A 26376-nucleotide genomic window follows, 5' to 3' on the forward strand; every position below is an offset into this window, starting at 1 on the left:
GGGGGGGGGGGGGGGGTTTCCTTTATTTAAACGTTTGTTTTCGTTGGAATAAAAGTGAACAAGATGACAGTTTACATTGACAGTTTAAACTATTAAGACGATTGATTCCAGAAAAAGCATAAGGATTTCTTTATACTGATTTCGGGTCGTACGTGGCCTGGTAACATACGTACTTCTGTGTCTTTGTTTTTGCACGTCCCTGCAAATCAGCTATGCAAAATGTGTAAAATGTATTAGTTGTTATATTTTGCATATTTTTATTCATTACTACTGATTATGTACTTGTTATATTTTGTATATTTTTATTCATAGCTACTGAATATAATAAATAACATAATAACAAAAACTGATTTTGTTTGTAAAGACGTCCTCTCTCTCTCTCTCTCTCTCTCTCGTAGTAAACTGTAAATAGTAGCTGGCATATTGTTTACATTTATTAATTATCCAAGGAAATGAAGCAGGATGTCGCCAAGCATATTTTGGACATTAATTTTGTTGGAAACTTCCGCCCACTACCTCACACCTTATGTACACCGTTATGATCGCCGCCTACCCTGAGGCTGTGTATTACATCCTTGTATATTCATAATTGATATAGGAAAGGTAGATGTACCTCGGCGATGTTCTAGAGTCGTATATATGTAAAGTAGTAGAAGGGTACTTCACGCAGGTAAATCTTCTCTGTATTTGATTTTTTTAAAAACAAATTTTAAATTTCAAAAAGTATTTTGTTTCCTCTCAAAACATACACAAGAAGTATGTTGGATGATGTGTAACATTTATATACATGTATATATTCACTAAGAGCTAAGAGATGAAAACCATTATGGGTCTAATAATTGTTGTTTGTTTACATCGGAAAGCCTACCTAGTGATGTATTTTTGTTATAAAGATACACATATTTTATATCAAACCAATGAAGCCCATAGCCTCTTGGTTTGCAATGGGTTTTTTTCCCATTTCAATCTGGTCTGAAACAACAAGTCAATTACATGTATTGTTACATGTACTTAATTTTAAACTGCTGATTGAAAATTGGCAAAAGACACATAGTGCGATTAGATGTTCTAAAACCCCTTTAACCTGTTACTGAAGCCAACTTTTAAGGGAATATCTTGCCACTTTACTGGAATATGATCTTTTTAAAACTCTCTATGAATAATATACGAACCCTGGTTGATCGTGAAAATTACAGTATCTACAGTACTTGCCGCATGCACGAATATGGGCGGGGAGGGGGGGGGGGGCAGCAGGGTACGGACCCCCTTCTGGAATATTCAATTTTTAATTTTTTTTTGCGTTTTAAATTTACCGAAAATATGCCCCCCCCCCCCACAACGTCGGCAAACTCGGATACATCCCTCGGACTCTCCTGTAAAAAAAATTCTGTAATGTACCGTGATTCAAAACTACAGAACTGTATACATTTCCAAAGTAATACATTTTCTACAATGTCCTTGTGTAAGATTATATAAGTATGCTAATGTTTTCCGTCTTTCCTTCATAATACTGTGCGTAGATTTGCACACACTGCATTCATTAATGCGCCAAAAAATTGTTTTAAATAATTCTAGCCAAAAATTTAATCATCCCACATCCATCATGTTATGAATTACAACATATGCGAAATATACCGAAAAAAGACAGTGCAAAATTACTCCATTTGCTGCACAAAGTTGGAATTCAGCGTCTAAAATCTAATTTTCATTTGTTTAATACAGAGGATGTGAAATGAACCGGGGGATTTTCCTCGTCGTTGTGGCCTTAGCTGTATACGGTACAGGTAGGTGATCCATATTACCCAGCTCCTTTCTTTTTTAATCTGCACACACCTCATCAAAATCGGCACGAAAAACACTTATAACTGCTTGTGAACAGGAAACCCCTGTTTATTCAATTATGTACCTTACAAAGCAGAGCTGACAACCGGTGAAGTGTTTCTTTTACATTTTCAAAACTTTACGGTATGTAATTTAGAAATAAGATATTGGCTTTGTCCTGTATGCATTTATGTCGAATGTCCATGACAAAGCAACTATTTGCGATTTTAACATCTTCATTTAGTCACAAGAAAAGTACTTCACAATCACATGAATACTCTTGATACTACACCTCTACTGATTATTCACCTCAAACCATCAACTCTGACTCTGAGATAGAGTCTAACTCACATCACAGACAGTCAGGAGGAATTTCACGAGAATTAAGAAGAGAAAAAAATGTTAATTCATCAACAAGTTAAAGCCATAGAAAATGTTCGCAACATGAAAATATACATTTTACATGGTGATATTATTGTTAAAAATTAATTGAGAAGAAAAATCCGAGGTAAATGCTGCAGTTTGTCGTCAACCAAAACCTATCGGCGATTATTACCCAATGAGAATGTAGTTTCAAAAGTCATTTGGAATTCTGATACATCTATAAAAATATGCTAACAAGACTATCATTAAATTAGTATTGACTAATAAACAAGGTACTTGCATCCGTATGTTTATTTGAAAAAAAAAAAACCACCAATACATCAGTAAGTTGCATTTGATGAAATTGTACATGTCCTTTGCGAAAAAAAAACTGTCGAGGGAAAATTTTAATTTTAAGAATCGGTGAAAAAATGACCATTTTGTTATATAAATTCTTAGATGCCGGGAGACGGAAACGAGATTTGACCCAGTTCAGTCAGATGATCTACTCGACAACTGGCCGCGATCCCTTTGATTTCAGCGACTATGGGAATTGGTGCGGTCTTGGCGGAAACGGAAGTGTGGTAGACGCCATTGATGAGTATGTAATATTGTATGTTCACTACCGATTATTAAAAAAAACTGTGGGAAATGGGAACAAAATTATAGAAAAGAGTACAATAAATGAAAATCTTATATATATTTTTATGTTTTAAATGGACGTATATATCAGAGGCGGATCCAGCAATTTGGAAAAGGGGGGGGGGGTCCATTTGATGAAAATCAATATGTGCAAAATTAATCATTTGTCAATAAACAATGACTTTTTGAACGTTTTCCGTGCGTATACAACTGTAATTAATACACATTTATCTCATCACTATATATCTATTTCACATCTAATTCAACATCAGAGTGCACTGCATTATTGAGCGTTTTGCCGTTTTGGTTTAGTTAAGGAAGATATGCATAATATCTAGCCTTAAGAAACCCAAGTTTCCAGCAATGAGAAAGTGCGTCTATGCTTGGTAGAAAAGAAACACCAAGAAACAAAAAATAACTCAGACTAATTACGACAAACTAATATAAAAATGGATATTTTGGTAATTTATTTTATTTCTTTGATGTTTTAAATCTGAACTATTAATCGATTTTGATTTCTATCGATTGCCTTCTTAAATAAAGGTCTAAATGATAGGATATAACAAAAGAATGGGGATAATTTATCTGCTGAAAAGATGGTACGTGTGTAATACATTGGTAAAAGCAATTGTCGTCCCAGGGAACTTGATGTGACCTCTGTAATGGGTGCGCTACATCATCCGGACTTGTACAGATGCGATCATATTAAAAAAAAATTAAAAAGTTTTAAAAAGTTGTGCATTTTCATAATGGTTTACATATTAACCCCTTACACGGTATTTTTGTAACAGAATTTCCGATTCTTGGAAACAAAACAAAAAAGGCTTTCTTTTGTGTTTCATGTGGGTATGAATTAATTAAGGTAGCTAGCATTCCAAAAAAATAGCATAACCCGCATAAGCGCGTCATGTCTTTGTATTTTTCGTATGAAACGAAGTAAAACTCATCTATTATAACTATTTAAGTTAATTAACTAAACAATACATTTGAAAGCGGCTTTTCAAAGTAAAACGAATGCGTGTACTCGTATTTGAACGTCGTTTTACTCGATGGCTTGTCAGTTCAAAACTGTATGAACTATAATCGATTTTTTTAAAAAGAAATAAAGTAGAAAAATACATTGTATACGTTATTATAAATCTGTGATACTGCTTAATTTTATGTATTTTTTCTTTAATTTTCCACATGTTTACTCAGTGAAGTAAACACCGGATGCTGAAGGGGAGTACAATGTACTTATTTCGATAAAAAATCGATAGGGATTTTTCATATAAGAACAAAATCATGGGACGTAGTACGAAATTCTTTAAATAAGCAATTTTAAAAGCATTTATTTTAGATAATTACAGTATTTCTATTATAAATTTGGAAAATTGCCTTTCAATAGGCATTAAACGTTTTCAAAAAAAATTCTTAGGTCCCAGAGAAAGGGGGGGTTCCAACCCCCGGAACCCCCCCCCCCCTCTGGATCCGCCAATGTATATGCGTCCCTGGTTTAAAAAAAAACTAAAAGTTATATCCCTTTAAAATTCTTAATTTTATAAGGATATAACTAAGCGTTGGTATCGTAATCAAACCGATAATAGAAAGGGTTAATGAAAGATCTGATAGCGTAAATGAATCCATATTATCAGTTCAGGTTCTAGAATGACGATTATGATAGACAATGACTGATATATTACAGTCTCTTCTCGTGAGATTGATAAAGCATGATCCAATACCCATAGTGTATGGTATTGATAATTGTAAAACCGACTTTTAAATTATAATCATTATTTGATTAATTTTTTTTTTCAAAAATATTCATACATTTTTCAGATGCTGTTTTCATCATGATAATTGCTATGACGTCATCATTGGAAACCCTACATGTGGAAGTGTTTACACCATCAAATACAACTTCAATATCAGCAAAGGGGAAATCGAGTGTCGTAAGTATAAAGTCGTAATATATCATTTAATTTCAGCAACTGTACGATTTAATATTAAAATCGTCATTGATAAAATGTTTGGCTTAATACATTACAAAATCGATTCGTAGTGATATCACTGACAAAGGCACTGGGAAATTTAAATATATCGGGCACGTAGCATCCTTTTTTAAAGTGTGGAGGCCAATTTCAATTTCGCTCTTTATTTTATTATTTTTAATTCATTTTTTACATAAAGTTGGGAGGTGGACTGCCCCCCCCCCTCCCCCGATGCTACGTGCCTGTATATAGCCATAATTCTAATGAATCATGGATTATGTAAAAGTCTAAATAAATTATTTTCTTGTAGGTGACGAACGTCCCTGTGAGAGGGCGCTGTGTGACTGTGACAGAACGGCGTCACTATGTTTTCATGCCAACCGAAAGGCTTACAACACGACGAAGAAAGGAATGCTGGCGAAACTCATGTCAAAGTTAACAGAGGGGTTCTACGCAAAAACAGATTCCAGTGCCAGCGGAAGGATGGAAATGAAAATAAAAATCGGAAATGATACATAATGATAACATGGATATGATGTTATGAATAAAAATCGAATAAAATTTTAAAAATATTAACTTGCATGACAAATATTGAGTTATTTAGTATTTGGAATATCATGAGAGTGAAGGTATGATTTTAATACACAATTATCCCACAGAAGTATCAGGTGTTAATCATATCACAGATTAATTGTGCGTCAACTGCGAAACATTTGTCATGCAAGTACATTATTTGTGTAAGGGTAAATCATCTATTATGTTTTAAAACGGATTTAATATTTTTTGTGGAGATAAAAGCGTTACAGCTTAAATAATGATACTTAAGATTTAAATCGTGTTAAGAGGAGAGGTATTTATATGTACAAGTACATTTATATATTGACGCAAAACAAGGGTTGCGAATCGTTCGCAAGTCAGATGAAAGGAGAAAAATGGCAAAACCAGTACAGTAAGATTAATTCTGGTTGTGAAAATTTAAACTTTACTAAAAAAAATGTAGATGAAACACTCGATTTACAGGGCGGTGTAAATATAATATAATAGAATATATAATATAATATAATACAATAGAATATAATATAATATAATAATGTGCAATATACATTCGTGGATATGGAAATCAGAGGAAAAAGCGTCGTCCAAAGATTCTTCAAAATCATATACATGTATTCTGCTACTGACATCTTGATACAAAAATAAAACTTCTTACGAATGCTAGCTAATACAGACATTTCAGTTACTTAATGTTTGTTGCACAAAACTAATTGGCAATGTGTCCAAAAGTAAATCTCAGGTTCTCGAGTTTTGTAGCCACCTCTTCCCAATATCCAAGACCCAAAAGACCAGCGTCCATATTTTATAAAGTTAACAGTAATCTATTTACTAAGTAATTGTATTTGTGGTGGCGTGTTATATGATATAAGAAGGTGATAGTGTTGAAATGGAAGTGGGTTTGTTGATAATAATTAGTGTAGTGTGATGAAGGAGCTGCATGAATATTCAAATTAGTGTGGATGATGTTATCGAATATGTGCCTATTGCAATGCTTTAGTTCAGGCAATTTGCAGCAAATCATTCATTAACATTTCTTGTATTTTCATCAATAATACTAATACATTTTTTTAATGATCATATTTTTGTCTTGTAATTTTTGCTATTGAAATTTTATGTAATAACGTTCATGTATGTATGTAAAATTGATGCAGATACACCTATATAAATACTTCAATTTACGTGAATTTCAATAAATTCACGAGAAATGAACCTAAATTGTAACCTCCAATAAGATTGGTCGTAGCTTTAATGGAGATGGACCCTGGCATGCTGAATGATTGTTCTTCATTTCAAAATGATTTTATTTTCCCATGATGCCTACTGCACTGTTTTATGAAATACATCTTCATATATAATTTGTAAATATAAACCAGCAAAAAGTTTCCAGATGACCAGATGTAAACAGTTGCCAAAAATTAATTACATAACCTCTGCTCCTAACAAAGACAATGTTGTATATGATTTTAAAATGTTCTTCCAACAATGATAATTAGTCATTTTCACTTTTAGTCCTCGTTCTGATAACAGAACTATTAAATAAAAATACATACACTGTATTAACATTTTGTTAATTAGTTCGTTGTATAATTGTTGCAACTAAGGGACGTGTCTCTGAAATCTTTCCTGAATAACTGACACGACACTTGCCAATTTATTCGATAAGATACAATAGCTGTATATTACATACGTATATTGCTTAAATGCCAATTCTTAAAAAAAAAAACAACGAAATAGTTGAGTAGAGAAAATATCTTTATTTAAAAAAACTTATCATTGCCAATGGTAGGAAATAAATTAAATTAATGAATAAACAAACATAACGAAAGTATACCTTAAATCTAATTTATAAAAAATGCCAAAAATTAAATTCAATATTTACATCCATTGTATATTTCCCCTTTTGTTTGCACTGGAAATCCGCGACGTTCAATTTCCTATAAATACTTAGCCTTGTCATCATGATCACAAGCACGTGTTTTAAATATATTTATTATTGTTAGATTAAATTAAACGTTTAAACTTTCATAATCAATTTGCCATCTACTTACGTAAGTACGTTTATAAAGAGGCCCAGGGGCCACATCGCTCACCTGAGCAACAATAGTTATAACTGTGATTAGATGAGCATAATAGTATCAAATTCAAAATATCTCGATAATAAGTACAGTAGATACTTTGTTGTTTTAGATTTTTCGCTATTCCTATTTAACCCCCTCCCCCTTTTTTTGTCCCCGTGAAGTCATCACCAAACTTCAAACTGCACAATATGTGCTTTCACACAAATTTCAGCTTTTTAAAAGAATTTTATCTATATCTTCCCATGTAAAAATTTAACACCCTCCTTCATTGAGGCCTCACCATACACCGGGGTATTGATTTTAACAAACAAAATATATCTACACTACCTTCCAGAGAATTTGAGTTATTCTGGCCTAATGGCTTTTGAAACAAAATATAGCCCTTCAAAGCTTATTCCATCATAGTAGCACCATTCTACCCCGGGGACCATAATTTTAACAAACTTGAATCTACACTACCTTCCACAGAATTTGAGTTATTCTGGCCAAATGGTTTTTAAAAAAAAATATGTGAAGATTTCTCGATATATTCATATCAATGAATCTTGATCCTCCATAGTGCATCCTCCAAACCCGGGGACTATGATTTGAACAAACTTGAATCTACACAACCCGAGGATGCCTCTACACAAATTTGAGCTTTTCTTGCTGGTTAGTTTTTTTGAGAGCAAAATTTTTATAGATTTTCTTTATATACTCCTATGTAAAACTTGATTCCCATATTGTGACCCAAACCTACCCCCAGCGACCATGATTTGAAAAAAACTTCAATCTATACTACCTGAGGATGCTTCCACACAAATTTGATCTTTTATTGTCAAAAAGTTTTTAAGAAGAAGTTTTTTGAAAAATACCAAAACATTTACAATAATTCTAAATTATCTCCCTTTACATAGGGAGTGACCCTTCTTTCTGAGGTTGCTTCTACACAAATCTGAGCTTTTCTGTGACTCTACACAATTTCAAACATTTCTTGCCTGAGAGTTTTTATGAAGAAGATTTTAAAAGTTTTTTTTCTATGTATTCCTATGTAAAACTTGATCCCTCACTGTTGCCCCACCCTATCCCAGGGGATCATGAAAATAACACCTTTTATTTACATTACCTGAGGATGCTTTCACTTACATTTCATTTTTTCTGGTCAAATTGTTTTTAAGAAGAGGATTTCTGTATAAACCCAAAATATCTTCAACAATTCTAAATTATCTCCCCTTCATTTGAACAAAGTTTAATCCCCTTCACCCAGTAATGCTTGTATACTGGGTATATACTGTGGTTTCATTAATATTCAAGGGTATCAATTTTCGTGGATAAAGTGAAAATCACTGTTTCAAGGATACGTAAATTCGTGGCCAATGACCATATGCAAAATGTTGATAAAAATTGCATTTCAATGAACATTTAATTTCGTGGATCAAATTGATGACGAAATCCACGAAAAAATTGGTATCCAACGAATATTGATGAAACCACAGTATAAATGCACAGTTCCAAAATTTCGGAACTTTTCTTTTTTAATTGTTTATACTGCGTGATGTCATCTTTCATTTTGGATGTCGTTGGTCCTATAACTCACCAGGCCATGCAGACATGTTATCATACTGCGCTAACGCGTGGTATTCCATTTGTCTGCACAGCCTAGTGTATTATAGGACCGACGACATTCACAATTAAGCATTTAATGCTCAAACATACACACAAAAAGGGACACTTTTGTTTGATTTGCATCACATTTTTGCCATTGATGTCATGCTGTCTACTTTAGATATTTGATTTTCTTTACATTGCCTTGGCCATACTCACACACAAGCAGATTGTCATTGTTGTCCACATATACACCAAAAGGATCCCTTAGGTCACAGTTATCAATGAAACGAAGAAACTGTCCATTCTGATCCAGGATGTGGATACAACCGTTGTAATAATCTGTGGTCAGGATATGACTCTGACTGTCTGTTGTGATACACTGGGGTTGAAATGGTTCGTTCTTTGTAACTGAGGGATTACCGGTGTATCTCCATCTGAGTTCCCCGTCCTGATTAACCACCACTACTGCACCAGCACAACAGTCAGCTACACATATGTCATGGTTTCTGTTTTCAGTAATGTATTTAATTCTATTATTCCCTGAATACAGAGGTATATCATCACTATCAAACTGAATTGTTTGTTTCTCTGTAGATCCCGAGTAACGGACAACTTTGGATTGAGTTTCATCATCACTGAACAAAGTAACCAGGAGATTACCATTAGAAGTTATACAAAGTCCTGAAGGTTTCCATTCTAAAAATCTGATTAATTCTTCTGTCTTTCCATTCTTTACTTTATTCACTGTCCTTGTTGCCCCGCTAGTGAATAGAAGATGCCCATCACTGTCTATAGCTATATCATTGGGGATTTTTTTAGAATCTGTTTCAATTGTCTGAACGTTTGAGCTTTTTATATTAAAGCATTTGATATCATTGATCTCCCCACTGGTCCATATTTTTCCTTCATTTGTGGAGATAACAATGCGCAGTTCCCTATACCCAGTCTGTATTGTGGCGATGAGCTCCGGTTCATCGAGTAGTTCTTTGACTGAAGTGTTAAATTGGTTCAGCAACAAGACATTTTCTTCTGTAGCAGTAGATAATGGGGTAATCTGTCCAAACAAACTATGCAGCTTCTCACGGTCTATTTGTTTTGGAATGAATGTTGGCAGCGATACTTGAACCTTGGGCGGAAGCTTGCTGAACTTTCTAGTCTTGCAGCTGTATTGAATGGTAGGAGATACTTCGTTGGATTTCTCAATTTTCCTTAAGGCATGCAATGTTTCTTTTATGAGAGACTGTATCTTTTTGATTTCATCCAAGTGTTTCTGTAAAATGTCCCTATGTTTAACTTTTATCTCGCTGATTTCAGTTTTCATTTTGTTGATGATGATGTCGATTTCTCTGTGCCATTGCTCTCCTTGTTTGGATATTGTTTTTGTAAGTTTCTCATATCCTCCATCCAGGTTGGCAAGCTGATTTTCCAAGTCGCGTGCAATTTCTTCATACGTAGGGGAAATATGATTTTCTAACTCTTTTGTATCGTTTTTAATATCATCTTTCTTTGTCTTGAAAACTTCTGTAACTTCTACAAATTTATGTCTTCCATGTTGTTCAGATGCCATGCAGGAAGAACAAACAAAAATATTGTTGCAATCCTTGCACTGAAATTTGCAGTTTTTGTGAGGATGCGTTTCACATTTTGGATAAATGAGGGTTGATCTTCGTTCCTTGAAAGGAACTATTTTATGTTTGTCATATCCATCTGAGATGTGATCTACTACACAGGGCTTGCAGAGGTTGACATGACAAAAGTCACAGTAGTTGTGTATTAAGGCGGTCTCGCAAAGGTCACATCGGGGCACATCCTGTGCACTATTATGAGGATCCATGGAGGTTCAATCTCCTAAAAAAAGAGAAAGAAAATTAATACTTATATTTTGAGGGTACTTGTAAAATGCGAATGAAATAGCCTGAAATGAAACGAAATTCCCTTAACTAGCCTGGTTCCAGCCTACCCATAATGCTCCGCACAGTACGGAGCATTATGGGTATGCCGAAACCAGGCTACACCTTAAAGAAACGAAATCTACTGAAGCGAAGTAAAACCTACAAAAACGAAACGAAATCAAAACGAAACCTTACGAAACGAAACAAAACTATCACAATGTTTTTCAAATTAAGGTATAATATCAAATATAACGTGTTAACTGCACATGGGCTATTTTTACTTCATATAAAGATTATAAAGTTCAAGCGCTTGTTAATAAAATAAAACGTGAAATTATGAAATAGCTCGTCATCTGAAAGTCTTACTAGTATCATTCTATTATTTTTTTTCTATTTGTATTTTATTGTTCAAATTATTTGATAAAGTTGAATATCAATTTTGATAAATTTATGGTTTGAATTTTATTTAAATTTGATGTTGCAATTTCACCGTATTATTTCTTTGCACGTTGCTTATTCTCTGCTTTTGCTGTTTTTGAAAGTGCTTGATCTGACATAGTTTGGTGTTGTCCTAAAATCTGATTTTGTGTATACTATAGTATACATGCAAATGGATTGTATTAATAAGAATCCGAAGGGGATAACTTGAGTTTTATATTTAAGCACAGTCTTACTAGTATGTGTTTTGCACTAAAAATAACCAATCTATACTACTATATTAAAATAATAGACTCGAATTTTTGGTCTTTAATACCTAGAAATCGGAAGAATACTGTCTTTTGTTTTATATATTTTAAACATCATTGGTACTTGAAGATTACCAATTTGTTTTTATTTTTTCTCAGTTAAGCTTCGCTAATGAATAATCAACGAAAATTCCTTAAAAAATCCCGCAAATCACCTGGGTTTTTTTTTTTAGATTTTACAATCTTGCGCTTGCGCAATACATTCACGCTGACGGGATCTTTAGTTTATGTTTCCAAAATATCACATCTGCATGAATAAACTCAGAAATGATAATACAAATACGGGTAAATTTTCATTCGACTTTTGCGATATATTCTGTTTATATGATGATTTCTTATGAGAGAAAGTAAAAAATAACAAATATACATTTCAACTAAGTACTTAACTTTTGGCTGTGTGATGACAAAATATATTTGATTACATGCAAAAAGTTACATTATATTTGTTAGGAGAGTGACGATAGAATATGTTTTATCGTAAAAATGAATGTCCTACAGACCCAGTTTTACAAAGAAAATACGTGTACGTTGGTGATAAAGTGTTGAATTCTTCCATTATATGGATTAAATTTTTTAGTTGAAGGGTATTTGCAGTGTCAAAAAGGTTTGTTGTGACGAATTTGACTGTTATTTTCAAGGCACTTCATTAACTTTCTCCAAAATCGTTCCGGAGCGATTCTGCAATCTTCTGCTACATTACGGGTATAAGGGAGGCATTCGAACTGTGGTGAGGACCTTTCCCGAGACACCGTTAAATTATTCTAACTAAGGAAAGTAAGTGCAGTGAAATTAATAGAATTATTTTAGGCTTATAGCTTTGTTATGTAAATGTCAATAATAAGGTGTGTCGATGTGCCTATTTCGTAAGTGTCTGATATGCAATGTTTTATATTTCACTGCGTATCAAAAGAGACTCGTTACTTCTAAAATATACTATATAATATGTTTTAATAAATCGTAATAGTTTATATTGAGCATTTTAAATTTTATTTCATTTTGCTCCATTTTATTTGATTTTTGGTTTCTGTAGTTTTCGTTTCGTGTCGTTTGGCTCCGTTTTGATTTCGTTTTGTTTCGATCTGTTTCGTTTCATCTCGGTAGGCTGTTTTGATATCGTTTCATTTCGGTAGGTTTCGTATATGATTTTGTTTCGTTTTGTTCCCTTCCGCTTCGGTGGGTTTATACATGTAGTCAGACATTGAAGATTTGATTTTGCATGTAATATTACATGAATTTAAATTTCTTTATAAAATTCGACTGCATTATTTAAATATAATATATATAGTAATTAATTCGTAATAACGAGATCTTTTCTCGTAAAATTTACGAGATAAAAATATTTTTTTATTTGGTCCCATTCGTCTTTCGTAAAAATACCCCCCCCCCCTTTCCAATATTTTTTTAGTCGGACATTGATACAAATAATTGGACATTTTCAAAACTTTATAAACCTTTTAAAATAACTCAAGCTGACATGGTTTCGTTTAATTTCTATTAGTTTATTGTGATAAATGTACAGAACATTAGATTCAAAACGAAAGTAGTTTAATAATTTTAAAATATCTAATTATAATGTATATATATCTAATAACAGTTATATGCATGCATGTTAATGACCATAGCTAGCAACTTACATAAGTGGATATGCACTATTGAAGACGAGAATACAAACCTTGTTAACAAGAAATTCATATATGGTATGCGTGGCCCAAACATGACTGATCCTGTTGAATGTTGTCACCTGATCAGAGTTGGAAAAAAATACGAGAGTTAACGTTACTTCCTGTTCTTATCTATCGACAGTGTCCGGTTGAAGCCGAAATTTGGCTTATACTAGTATAATACCTCTCTAATTTTTTAAATTATACTTCAGTCTATTAAAAATCTATAAATCACGTACAAAATAAGACACTAATATAGCGAATCAGTATTTTAGTTCGGAAATGTAATATGCATAATCAGCATTTAGTATTAATGACAAATTGTACCCTCTATCCCGGGTCATGACTTTTTTTTTATCAAATGCTCTATTAAATGTTGTTATAAGAGGTAACTTTTATAGTTCATTAAGCATGTTGTTTACTTGGGATTATATAGTACTCAGATTGTTATAAAGTTCAATATTATGAGTAAAATTTGCTCTAAACACAAAAAGTATTAATAAAAAGAATTTTTTTTTACATAACATTAGTTATTTTTACTTTATTTTGGAATTAGACTCAACCAAAATTGGGCCTTTAGCAAAACAGAGGAAATTCGGGCTAATTTTTTCTTCAGATTTTCTTTTTGTACTGAAATATATTTGACAGTACTATAAAAGCGAGCGCAGCTCGCCGGCCCGCACCTCGGCGAGCGAAGCGAGCTCTAAGAACCAGAGTGCGCGGGAAAAAGAACGAGCTAAACCTACAGTATTTAAAACAATATTTTTTGTCTACGTCCCATAATGCTCTCTAATGTTTTCACCCGTGGTGCTATGCCAAAAATGGCCGACTTTCAACTCGTAATTTACGGTGTCTTAAAGTTTGAAGACACGTTTTGAGTACCGCATATGCTTTTGCGAGACTCAAAAGATTTGTTACATGCTTCCATACCTTCGTATTGAGTCGAGAAACTAAAACAAAGACGAACAAAGTCATGGATGACGTCACAGTGCTCTCTCGCTATATTTCCCGCGATAAATTTATAGGTGGATCAAACATCTGTAATGAGTGTACTAGCTATTTCAGTATAGAGTGCGATACCTGCCTCATTGACATATGATTTGTTTTTAATTTTTTTATATAGAGATTATATAAATATATACTAGTAAGAGCCATACTTTACTGTCATATCGATCCATTTTTAGACTAATTGTGCATGCATGTACAGTAGGCAGGTAAGTATATGAGTAGGGAGGAAAAAAAACAATAGGACATTTTAAACTAAATAAAAAGGAATAAAATGAAAAAATAAACAGTCAAAAAATTTATGTAGATATTGCTTATAGTCAAACCATTAAATTTGAAAGTGGGAAATTTCACAACCTACAAACAGGGATAGGGCTCTCTCTCTCTCTCTCTCTCTCTCTCTCTCTCTCTTCTCTGGAGAGGGGTAGGGGGTGGGGGTTATGCTGTATGTATCATAATCATTAAAATTAATACCTTTGGCATACTTATTGTAGTGTAGTACTCTCTCAAAAATTCTTTCAAATACAATGTAACACAAAGTTGACAATGATGCAAGGTATGTGTAATTCTTGCTGCGCTCGCCATAACGGTAGCACCGTAAAACATATTATTAAAAGCTAAAATTTTAATTGTTGGTCAACATGAATTTGCATACATGTATTTTCTGTTCTTTTATTTCACTTTTTTCTTTAAAGAGACAAGGTGACGCACATCCTATGATCTACTAAATATCGAATTTTTACACGATTTCCATATATTTTATGAGGGACAATAAAAAAATACGAAGACAATGTGGCTGTCTATCATATATTATTAATGAAAGTCATACTTAACAGATTAATCTGTGCACAACACTTATGTTATTGATATGCGAAGTTTTAGTCCATCTGATGAAACGGTATTTTTGTTACCCCTTTTTAAAAACAACATGTTTTGTCACCACGGCGCACGGTAACGTCAAAACATGACGTCAAGATTAAAAACGCACAGTTTATAGATATACCCCATTTTTATATCACGCTTAGTCTGTTGTGCCTTTCTCCTTACAATTTAAAATGGCACTGAACCACTTAACATCTTATTTGCACAAATTTGTTCGAGAATCATAAGTTAGTTCTTTAAAGTTTTCATTTTCTAACCGTGTTTCTCTTAGTTTACAGTAAGGATAACCCTGAACGTCGGTTGACGTTACTTATTGTTTTTATCAAATATTTACAGATATTCTACTCTCTTTCGGATGTTTTGTATTCAAAATACAATTACTACCACCCCCACAAAATGTATTACAGTTAAACACAAACTTGCACATTAATTGTTGATTTATTTTTTGCACCATTGAGCATTTTCACAGCTTGTATCGGCTTTTCCATGAGTAAAATTCATTCTGTTTGTACTTCTCGTTGCGCCTCGCTGTCATAGTTTTTAGTGAATTCTAAAAAGGACTATCTGTCTTTAGTTACTAATATCTGTTCGACAAAACAATATATCCCGTCATTATTTGGTGCATAGAATACCACCACACCAACTTTTGCTAAATTATGTCTACCAAATTAAGTAATGATATGACGTTAAGTATCATAGCAATGACAAAAGTCTTTGTATTTTTTGATTGACCCTTAAAGATCTTTTCTCCAGCAATTCATTATTTATCGACAAATAAAATTTTAAAGAAGTAATTAAATAACTTGTGATTTATCAATGAACTCGTTACCTTCTGTTAAGGAAATTTGCATTGTAAAACGCTATTTAATATCTATCAATACTGCTGTAGCCTTAAGAATCGAAGGAAATTCACAAACTGTATATTGTTAGATTGACAAAATAGATAAACTCTCAAGCCTGCAATGGATTTTTTTTTTTACAAATTCTGTAAAATGTAGTATAGACTCGGTGACTGCATTTTGAACCACATGTGTACACTATCCATATTATATATAATGTGTACATATAAATTGCCATATAAATAAACGCTTAAATTGTTGAAATTTTAAAAGTTTTTGTCTACATGCACAGCAATGCTATTGCAAAGCTGGGGCTAGTCGAACAATGTATATGGTAAGTTTGAACAGTTTATTTTATCTCTTTGGTTTTAATTTACAACATACTAGTAGAGAATATTACAAACATATACACAATATACACTTTACGCGTGAGTAGAGAAAAAAAAAATAAACAATTATAATGGCTCTCTACAAAATATAAATAAAGTATAAATGTATAATTTTTCTATGTAGATAAATATTTAGGAATTAATAACCAGGAGGTTTAGCCTTCTCGTTAACAATACTTATGGATTTACAAAACTTGCTTTATAAGGTAAGGACCGCACTGATACTGCAAAGGTTTAGTTTGTTGTACAAAAAGCGAATGTACGGACGAAGTATAAGGTTAATACTAAAAAGTAATAGCTTTCCTAAAAGATAAACAAAATCATTTCATTGGAAGAATGCTGCTGTTTATATTTTAGTCATTTAATTAAGAGAAGTAATCAGTCGTTCGGACGCAGGATTTATAACGTTCATTTATGTTATTTTCAATAAAATTAGTTTCTTATTTCAAAATTGACAGTGAAATGAAAACAGTTCTACACGTACATGGCATGAAGATAGCAATATTCGAGGCCTTTCAATCACTTTCCAAGCAAAAGACTCTCAAAACAATCAAATAAGCGCAAAATAAAAGGCATGCATGGTACATATGGTTTGCTTTCTCTTTTCCTTTTTTCATTTTCAATCTGAAGTTTGAAATTTTAACACGTCAATGATTGTCACTTAATTTTTAACATTAGATTAAAAATTAGTAAAATACACATTACATGACAGAATTTTCTAAACCCATTTCTTTAGGCTTATAATGAGATTACTAAAGTAAACATTTAATTAAGGGAATATTCCGCCACTTAACCGGAATATGATCTTAGAAAAATAAATATGATTTTAAAAAATCTTTATGAATAATAGACGAACCCTAGCTGACCGTGAACATTATCTAATGTGGTTACTTGCCGTTAACCTTATACAGTTTCAAAGTAATAACATTTCTATAATGTACATGTACAGTGTACAGGTTGATATAACTATGCTTGTGTTTTCCTTCTTCTTAATTTCTTAAAATTACACATATGTGGGTGCAATTTTACCATGTCTTTGACGTTTTTAGTCTAATAATTTATTGTGCCGCCAAGTCGGACTTAATGCGGATTTAAGAACATGCTATGCATTTATAAATGTGCATGTAACGCCAAAAAATTTTATTTAAATTTTAGCTGAAATTTAATTCTATCTCACATCAATCATGTTGATATGAAACACAACATATGTTAATTAAATGAATCAAAAAAAGACATTGCACAATTACTTCCTTTACTGCAAATAGTTGGTTTCAGTATCTGGAATCTAACTTTCATTTGTTAAATACAGAGGATGTGAAATGAACCGGGGGATTTTCCTCGTCCTTGTGGCTTTAGCTGTATACGGTACAGGTAGGTGATTCATAGTACCCAGCTCGTTTATTTTAAGGCGGTGTGGGACACCTGTCGATATAATGTGGATTAAAGTACATTTTAATTAAAATAATTTCATCATTTTAGAATTTTCACATTTTACAATATTTTATTTTTAGGTAAGAATTATAAAAGACCCAGTGGAATTCGAACTCATGACTGACAGATTCGTAGGTAACACTCTAAATCCACTGCGCTACACTGTTAGGTAGCAATTTCGGGAAAGGAAAAAAAATTAAAACTATACTTGATTTCATTGTTTATTTCGATATATTTATATCTACCGAGAATGATTCTCTCTATTTCATAGGGAAAGTTAATGTAAATTCATAGCTCTATAGAAACTTAAGAACTGAAAGCTACACGCCCCGTTTATCGATTGGTCGAAACCTACAGCAACTGAAACTGACAGGACTGAAATCTACACGCCCCATTTACCTACAGCGACCTAAGAAAAATCACGGACTGCATGAAATATTTATGATGATGTCATACTCAAATTCCCATAGGAGACGATTTGGCTATTTCTTTTAGCTAACGTATTGATGTACATTAACAGTAATTTAGTTAATTTAACTTATATCATGCAATCAATTTATTAATTTGTTAAAAGACAGATGTAAGTATGAAAAATAAAATGCTCATTTTGATGATTCGTGCGGGTTATGAAGGTATACGTAGCGATCCCTGCAGAAAAAACTTTATATAACCCGCTAACGCGGATTATGTATATTTTCTGCAATGTCTCCACCTTCATATCCCGCATGACTCACCAAAGAAAGCATTTTATTGTTCAGATAAAGTACGTCATAATATGGAGGTGTCCCATGAATCTGCACATCTCGTCAAAGTCGGCACGAAAAACATTTGTAAAGGGGATCATTTAATTGCTTGTGAAAAGAAAACTCTGTATACAGTTACCTTAATCAAGTACCCCACGGAGTTCTCAAAGAGTTGACAGCCGGTGACGTGTTCTCTTTTCATTTTCAAAACTTAACGGTATATAATTTTGAATTATTCTTTGTGCATTTATATCAAAAGCCCATGACAAAGCAATTTTCTGAGTTTTTTGACATTTTCGTTAGGCACAATTAAGAAGAAAACTTTAGAAAAATGTCAAACTTGTATAATTTTTGCATTTTAAGAATAAATGAAAATAATGACAATTTTCTGTATAAATTCTTAGATGCCGGGAGACGGAAGCGAGATTTGACCCAGTTCGGTCATATGATCTATTCGTCCACTGGCCGTGACCCCTTTGAGTTCATCGACTATGGAAATTGGTGCGGTCTCGGCGGAAACGGAAGTGTGATAGACGCCATTGATGAGTATGTAATTGTATTGGTCAGTACCAATTTTTTAATTAAAAAACTGTGGGAAACGGGGACAAAGTATTAGATTGAAGCGCCCTCAAGGAGAATCCAGTCGATAATTATAGATATAGAATTGAGGATCTAGGAATCATTCTTTGACTTTAATTTTATAGGGATAAACACATATACCAAGTATGATTCCTTCCATTTCTTACGGAAACTTATAGTTAATTCATAGCTCTATAGAAACAGTCAGACTGAAATCTACACGCCCTGTTTATCAATTGATCGAAACCTACAGCGAACTAAGAAAAAATCCCGGACTGCACAAAATAATCATGATGATGATGATGATGTCAGACTCAAAATGTCCACAGGAGACGATTTGGCTGTTTCTTGAAGCTTAAGTACTGATATACATTAACAGTAATTTAGTTATTTTAACACACTTCTTGCAATCAATTAATTACTAGTAATTTGTGTAAAGAAAGATGTATTATGTATTTTTTCTACAATGATGCCACCTTCATATCCAGCCTGAATCAAAATCAGGTTATTTTATTTTTCAATATTTTCTTGCAATCTTTATAAATTTTCAGATGCTGTTTTCATCATGATAATTGCTATGCCGTAATCATTGGAAGACCAGCATGTGGAAGTGTTTACACCACCAAATACAACTTCAATATCAGCAAAGGGGAAATCGAGTGTCGTGAGTATACAGTCGTAATACATGTATATTAATTTCATGTTTATATTCAATACTCTTAAAATGACAAATATAAGAAACATGTATGGATTGTATTAGATACCGAAATCCCCTGACTTAAATTTCGTGTATTCTATGAATATTTATTATATAATTACCGCTACTTGCTGCATAAACATAAAGTAATCAAAGTGCGAAATTTATTCCTTGAAGGAGTTGAACTTTTCAAACCAGTGACGGAAAATTTGAATCAAATCGTTCATGCACTGCCTAGCAAGTTGAAAAGGATCATAGCTAAATCAAAATCTTAATGAAAACAATTTTAGAGCTGATACATGTATACATTTACTGAAAATACATAAAGTTTTGATTCTCCATTTTTACAAATATTTTCTACAAATTGCAGAATATAAGCAATTAACAGGTCTAGATTTTGATTTTATCATCAAACACGTGCATTTAATTTACTTCATAAACAAATGAATAAATCGGTGCACACATTGATGTAACCCATCCAAATAATAAGTTTCTCCTGTAAATCCCCGCGCTTTAAGTGGCTTGGGGAAATTTAAGTACTTTGGATACAAGTTAAAAAGATAAAAAAATGTAAGTAAAACGCCATTTAATTAATATTAGACAAGCCACTTTACACGTAGCATTATTAGAATCACTCTAAGAGTATTATGAGGTGGTCAGGGGTGATCAAATCTAAATTAAATACAGTCCGAGAGGCTTTATGATATATTTGATCACGCCCGACCTTATTTGAGCATCACATCATATTCAAAGAATGATTTCTTATTACTTTTTTGTGTACTGCGTCATCAAAAAGTGGTGTATAGAGCCACCTTAAACAAAGACACTGGAGGAATATAAAATGGAGAATGTAATTATATAATCATCACTCTCTGGCATCATGGATAATGAAAAAGTCGAAATAAATCTTCTTCTTTTTTGTAGATGACGAACGTCCCTGTGAGAGGGCGCTGTGTAACTGTGACAGAAGGGCATCACTATGTTTCCATGCCAACCGTAAGGCCTACAACAGTACAAACAAAGGAATACTGGCGAAACTCATTTCAAAGTTATTAGAAGGCTTCTCCATAAAAAAAAGAATTCCAATTCAAGCAGAATGATTGAAATGAAAATAAAAATTGAAATGATACATAATGATAGCATGGGAAATGATATTATGATTAAAAAAACCTAAAATTTCATACAACCATTGAGTTGTTAAGTATTCTAAATAGCATGTGAAATTATGTTTTTATACACATTTAAACGACAGACGTATAAGCAGTTTATCATATCGCACTTTGTGCGTCACCTGCTGAACTGTTGTCAACACATGTACCTTATTGTATTAGGGGAAATGTCCTATACCATTTCTATCATCAAACTACAATCTATTATGTACACAGATTTAAAACAGATTTATTTTCTACGGAGATAAAAGCGTTACAGCTTAAATAATGATACTTAAGATTTAAATCTTATTAAGAGGAGAGGTATTTATCTGTACATTTATATATTGAAGCAATGCAAGGGTTGCCAATCGTTCGGAAGTCATATGAAAGGAGAGTAATGGCAAAACCAGTTCACAAGGTTAATATTTGGGTGAAAATTTAAACTTCCTAAAAATGTAGATAAAGCACCTTATGTGATAGTTATATACATTTGTAGATATGAAAATTAGAGGAAAAAGCATGTATTCTTCTATAATTGACATCTTGATACAAAAATAAAACTTTTTACGAATGATAGCAAATACAGACTTTTCAGATACATTTGTACTTAATGTTTGTTGCACAAAACTAATTATAGGTAGTATGTCCAGGCAGAAGTAAATCTAATGATCGACTGCTTCGAGAATTTTCCTATCCCCCAATATTCAAGATCCAAGGGACCAGCGTCCATATCTAATAAAGTTAAACAATAATCTAATCATTCCTTATGTCTGTCTCTGAAGCACCAGTACTGTTACAAAATAATTATTTCCAGAAAGAATGTATGGCAGAGATGTGTGTCCTCCGCGGATCCAGAAAAAAAATTTCGGGGGGGGGGGGGTGGGGTTCCAAATCTATGTTTGCTAAGGGATCCAAGACATATTTTTCTTCATTTAACTATGTAAATTTAAGAAATTTGCATTTTCCAGGTGTGGGGGAGGGGTCCGGACCACCCCCTCCCGATCCACACATGTTAGGAATGCCGACAGGGATCTGTTTGCAGTCCTAGACTTTGAACCGTCTCATCCTAAAATGGTTGCTCTTCTGTGTTACTATAATAACGGATGTTACTCGTGTATACAGATTAACATCTTCATCTCGCCAATGGTATAAACCAATAAGCAAGGGTCTTGTACCTGGAAATATTCATTTTGAGGTCAATATATAGTTTGAGAATTAATCGATTTTATAAGTAAGTTTACTTAAATAATTTTGACATTCCACTATAAATCTTGCGCCGAGAATAAAAGATATTTATTTCGAAATGGCTCATTTTTAAAAATCTTTTTTTTGTATTGTAATTGGCTTGAAAAAAAAATGAAAGGATATCAGGATTTGTCAATGGCCATATCTTTGAGTTAGAAATTATCTTTTAAAAATCTAATTATCAAAACCAGTGAATGTGTAATTGTCAGTATACGGTTTCAGGAGATTTTGGGCAAGCTCTTTAAAAAATCTGTATCATCATATTCATTCTCTTCTTGGTAAAGTTCAAATTTCACCCTCTGGTGTATTATCGAACTCTTTCGTAGTGCTAAATAACAACACTGTATAAATTCAGTGTAATATCTTGTGTTATACAACTCGCTTTGTTGGTTATGTCATCAAAGTTTGCCTTTCTTTCGTTTTGTATCTTCTTTTACTTAACACTTATACTCTTGTATTTTGCATTGCCACATTCTTTATGCTAAATTTTTGCAAAGCGGAATATCTATACATGTATATAGAACATTTCATTTATTGGATTGTTTTTGGTCTAGTTTCCACGATGCACCACAGATCCCTTCCAATCACGATTTGCTGACAATGTTTCTGCAATCCATACTGGTCAGGTGTAGTTTTTTCTTGTTGTATTAACGAATTATTTAAAGATCTCCTACTTTTACCACACAAGAATGAAATGTCTGACAACAGATTAGTTAGAATACAGTTGTAATACAACCGATCTTTTTAACAATTCCGTGTGTAAATAGCTAAGAGATATTTAACAATTCAATACCAATCAGTTATTCTGATCAGTCCATTTAAGAAGCAGACTAGCTTTGATAAAGAGTGAGATTTTAAAGGTTTTCGATTTGGAAAAAAGTTGTGAGCAAGAAGTATCGTACTGAAAAAAAGTTAACCGGTTCTATTGGGGGAAAATTACAATGATGGCAGTGCTAGGTATCGTTATTTCCATGCTTCTGTTACCGGGGCAGTCTTTTGGCGGTACGTCGACGGACTACGACAACCTTTACAACACCATCTTGACAGGATACAACAAAGATGGCAGACCAGTACTGGACCAGGGCACTGCCATAAATGTCACGATATCCTTCACCCTGATCACCATTGCCAACTTGGACGAAGTTACGAGCGAGATGATCACTGTCGGAAGCTTCACCATCGCTTGGAAAGACGAAAAACTCCGTTGGACTCCATCCTCGCACGGGAACACTTTAACGCTAACTATTGATGAGTCCGTGGTGTGGAAACCTTCAATGACTTTCCTTAACCCCATGTCAACCAACGTGGGCCTTCTCGGCATGAAGCAGTCTAGAATTAAATATTTCGAAGATGGGTCCGCCTATTGGATGATTGCTGATCGGTATCAAACAACCTGTGATTTTGACACCAGATATTTTCCTTTCGATGAGCAAACATGTGACATGAGAGTCATGGCTTGGGATTACTCTACACAGGAAGTTTTAATGTATCCAGAAAAAACTACTGTCGACCTAAACCATTTCAGTGAAAACGGAGCTTGGGAGCTGGTGTCCACTGAGACCAGAACTGAGACTCTTTCGACCTTTTCTGTTGTCGTGTTTAGTCTGAAACTGAAGAGGCGGGCTATGTTTTTCGTTACCAATCTTCTGATCCCCGTGTTTACGATTTTGATGTTGAACACTTTGGTATTCATTTTGCCATCAGACAGCGGTGAGCGCGTGGGCTACTCCATCACGTGTCTCCTAGCTTTGGCGGTTTTTCTTACTTATGTGTCAGAAGGTCTTCCGCAAGTTTCTAAACCTATGCCGGTGATGGGGTACGTGTTGACCGTGTATTTACTTATCTCTGCATTAATTTGTGTGGAGACGATATTTATCTTGCGTTTGCACCATAAAGACGAGAACGAACAAATGTCTCCTTTTTTCACAAAAATATACAATATTCTTACTTGTTCGACCTGTAAGAAAAGGTCAGGAGCTGTCGAAACATCCTCGTCGCACATCGACTTAGAAAAAGTGAAGGAATTCAATGACGAAAAGAAACCAGAGCCATTGTCACTCACATGGAAGAAACTTTCATCCCGTTTGGACAAGATATGTTTCATTAGCAACTTGTCTGTTGTAGTCTTTGTTGCTGTTATATTTTTTCTGCTTGTGACTGTGAAGTTGTAAGTGGGGAAATTCTATTATTTGACAATTTTACTCTTGATGCTTCTCTTAGTTCAATCCTGGGTATCAAAGGATGATCAAGCAATGTTAACCATTTCACAAATTAATAAGATATAGGTAAATCACCATTTCTAATTAGTTCGCTTACAAAGCTTTTGTGAAAAGAATGATATTCCAGTACCTGGCAAATCAGAGTGTACAAAGAAGTCATCTGAAGGGCGGTGTTTATTTGACTATTAATTAGACATCAATGCAGAAAACTAACATAAAAAATAGCAACACAGAGAAACGAAGATAAAACGGGTTTCCATAAAATAATGCATCGGATTTTATTGCAAGATACTTCTTATAAATGAAGATAGCTAGAGATTGATATCATGAACTACGTTTTTTTTTCTCTCTCTAAAAAATGTTACACATTGCAATATCGCATACATTAGCATACAATGGTGTTAAAAGTTCACGATTTCTATTAAAGTACCAATCGCGATGGTTTTAATTTCACGCTGCTTAAAAATCAATTGATCAGAATATAAGCATTGAAACGTTTTTGAAAACTAATGATAGTATTCACGATGGGTTTAATTTCGCGGGAAAATATTTAATCGCATAATATACATAGTGAAATTAAAACCATCGTGATTATTTGCCAATCTACAGTATCAGATCCACACTGACCAAATTTTGATAGCAGTGAATACTTGGGGCTAGGATAGTATTGTAAATTGGTTGTGTTTTCATGGTTGTCAAACACCTTTGGTTCTTTTCAAGGTTAGATACAAACATTTTCAATTCGTTAAATGATAAAGTCTAAACGAGACAATTTTCATTTCAATAATCATACAGACGGTATCGATTGGTGATATGATTGTTATGTAGGCATGACATCAACCAATATCATGTAATGTATTAAATAAAACAATTGCCTGTTCTGAAATAAACTTTGACTAATTACTATGACTTTTTAATCATATTGGTCGGATCGCAATTTTCAGATTTGTTATTCCACTGTATTAACTTTCTTTTGTACTTCAGTCAACATTACATTTCTTTGAACTCAAATTGTTTTTGTGGTTTACATCTAAGTACATCTAGTTTTTACAAACTTAAGTTAAATGACGTTCTTTTTGACAAGCATGGCTTGAATGTGATGTGTAAAATATTACAGCTAAAGATAGTTACTTAAAATATAAAGGATTTTTAAAAACCAAAATGCTCTAGATGAAATGATATTTTATACTTTTAAGGTCAGACGACACGTTCCTCGAGATTCTTTTTTGTATCTCCTCGTAATAAAGAGTTCCAATAAAAAACATTAATTTTATAATTACTTTAAAAATGATCAAAATTTACTTGAATTTGGTTATGTGTGTACATGGTCGAGTGGTTAGAACCGTGGCCACTCACTGCCAGAAGCGTATAGGTTCTAGAAGTCGTGAGTTTAAATCCCCGCCCCGGCGGAGATATATTTCTTATTTAGTGAATTTCGATGTGCTGTAGATGTATTTATCTTTATATCAGCAATTCAAGTGTATTTTCAAGAAGATTATATAGGAAATTGCATACTCTAGTATTTTCCAGAAATGCTTGGTAAGGTACCCTAATTTTTTGCAAGAAAGCTTGTCAAAGTAGTAGTAAACCATTAAAAAATTCCTGGAAAAAGTTATCTAAAATTGAGAAACGTGTCGTCTGACCTTAAGTACCATGCATTAGGCAAATTCTTGTTAAGAATTTCAACATCCCATTTAAATCCGATATGTGAGGAATTGTCCCACAAATGGCGTAGGCAGAACACAAATCTTAAAGTCTGTTCACTGCAACTAAGCGTCTATGTTTTTTTCCATGATCCTTTGACAAACAATTTTAAAAAATCCAGTCGATGTTTTATTTGATTCTTGAAAAAGAAGAAGAAGTAAAAACTAGTCATGTCAG

The 26376-nt window shown here is 33.2% G+C and overlaps 4 protein-coding genes across 6 annotated transcripts; 3 read left to right on the forward strand and 1 right to left on the reverse strand.

The window, feature by feature from the left end:
• The first annotated feature begins 521 nt into the window (after nt 1–521).
• LOC136269477 (acidic phospholipase A2 Cc1-PLA2-like) lies at nt 522–5375 on the forward strand. Its single transcript, XM_066078970.1, has 5 exons — nt 522–670; nt 1723–1784; nt 2644–2785; nt 4645–4757; nt 5107–5375. Exons 2-5 carry the CDS (start codon nt 1733–1735, stop codon nt 5313–5315), a joined length of 516 nt encoding a protein of 171 aa, XP_065935042.1. The 5' UTR covers nt 522–670; nt 1723–1732; the 3' UTR covers nt 5316–5375.
• Nucleotides 5376–7111: 1736 nt separating this feature from the next.
• LOC105337743 (tripartite motif-containing protein 2) lies at nt 7112–13351 on the reverse strand. 2 transcript variants are annotated; one of them, XM_066078971.1, is made up of 2 exons: nt 13327–13351; nt 7112–10864 (listed from the first exon to the last, which is right to left on the reverse strand). In XM_066078971.1, the coding sequence occupies exon 2, from the start codon at nt 10848–10850 to the stop codon at nt 9186–9188; it is 1665 nt and encodes a 554-aa protein (XP_065935043.1). In that variant the 5' UTR covers nt 10851–10864; nt 13327–13351; the 3' UTR covers nt 7112–9185. The 2 variants fall into 2 exon arrangements, with proteins under 2 accessions (XP_065935043.1, XP_011440914.3); XM_011442612.4 differs by having other exon boundaries at nt 7112–10861; nt 13327–13350.
• A 4308-nt stretch (nt 13352–17659) lies between these two features.
• LOC105324175 (acidic phospholipase A2) lies at nt 17660–21515 on the forward strand. 2 transcript variants are annotated; one of them, XM_020065492.3, is made up of 5 exons: nt 17711–17801; nt 17942–17996; nt 19009–19150; nt 19735–19847; nt 20805–21515. In XM_020065492.3, exons 2-5 carry the CDS (start codon nt 17978–17980, stop codon nt 20978–20980), a joined length of 450 nt encoding a protein of 149 aa, XP_019921051.3. In that variant the 5' UTR covers nt 17711–17801; nt 17942–17977; the 3' UTR covers nt 20981–21515. The 2 variants fall into 2 exon arrangements, with proteins under 2 accessions (XP_065935044.1, XP_019921051.3); XM_066078972.1 differs by lacking the exon at nt 17942–17996 and having other exon boundaries at nt 17660–17801; nt 20805–21506.
• A 1442-nt stretch (nt 21516–22957) lies between these two features.
• On the forward strand, nt 22958–25398 carry LOC105331790 (neuronal acetylcholine receptor subunit alpha-2). Its single transcript, XM_011434123.4, has one exon. It carries the CDS (start codon nt 23218–23220, stop codon nt 24445–24447), a length of 1230 nt encoding a protein of 409 aa, XP_011432425.1. The 5' UTR covers nt 22958–23217; the 3' UTR covers nt 24448–25398.
• The last annotated feature ends 978 nt before the right edge of the window (nt 25399–26376 follow it).

The sequence above is a fragment of the Magallana gigas genome, chromosome 3 (genome assembly GCF_963853765.1).
Source record: "Magallana gigas chromosome 3, xbMagGiga1.1, whole genome shotgun sequence".
Taxonomy (NCBI): Eukaryota; Metazoa; Mollusca; class Bivalvia; order Ostreida; family Ostreidae; genus Magallana; species Magallana gigas.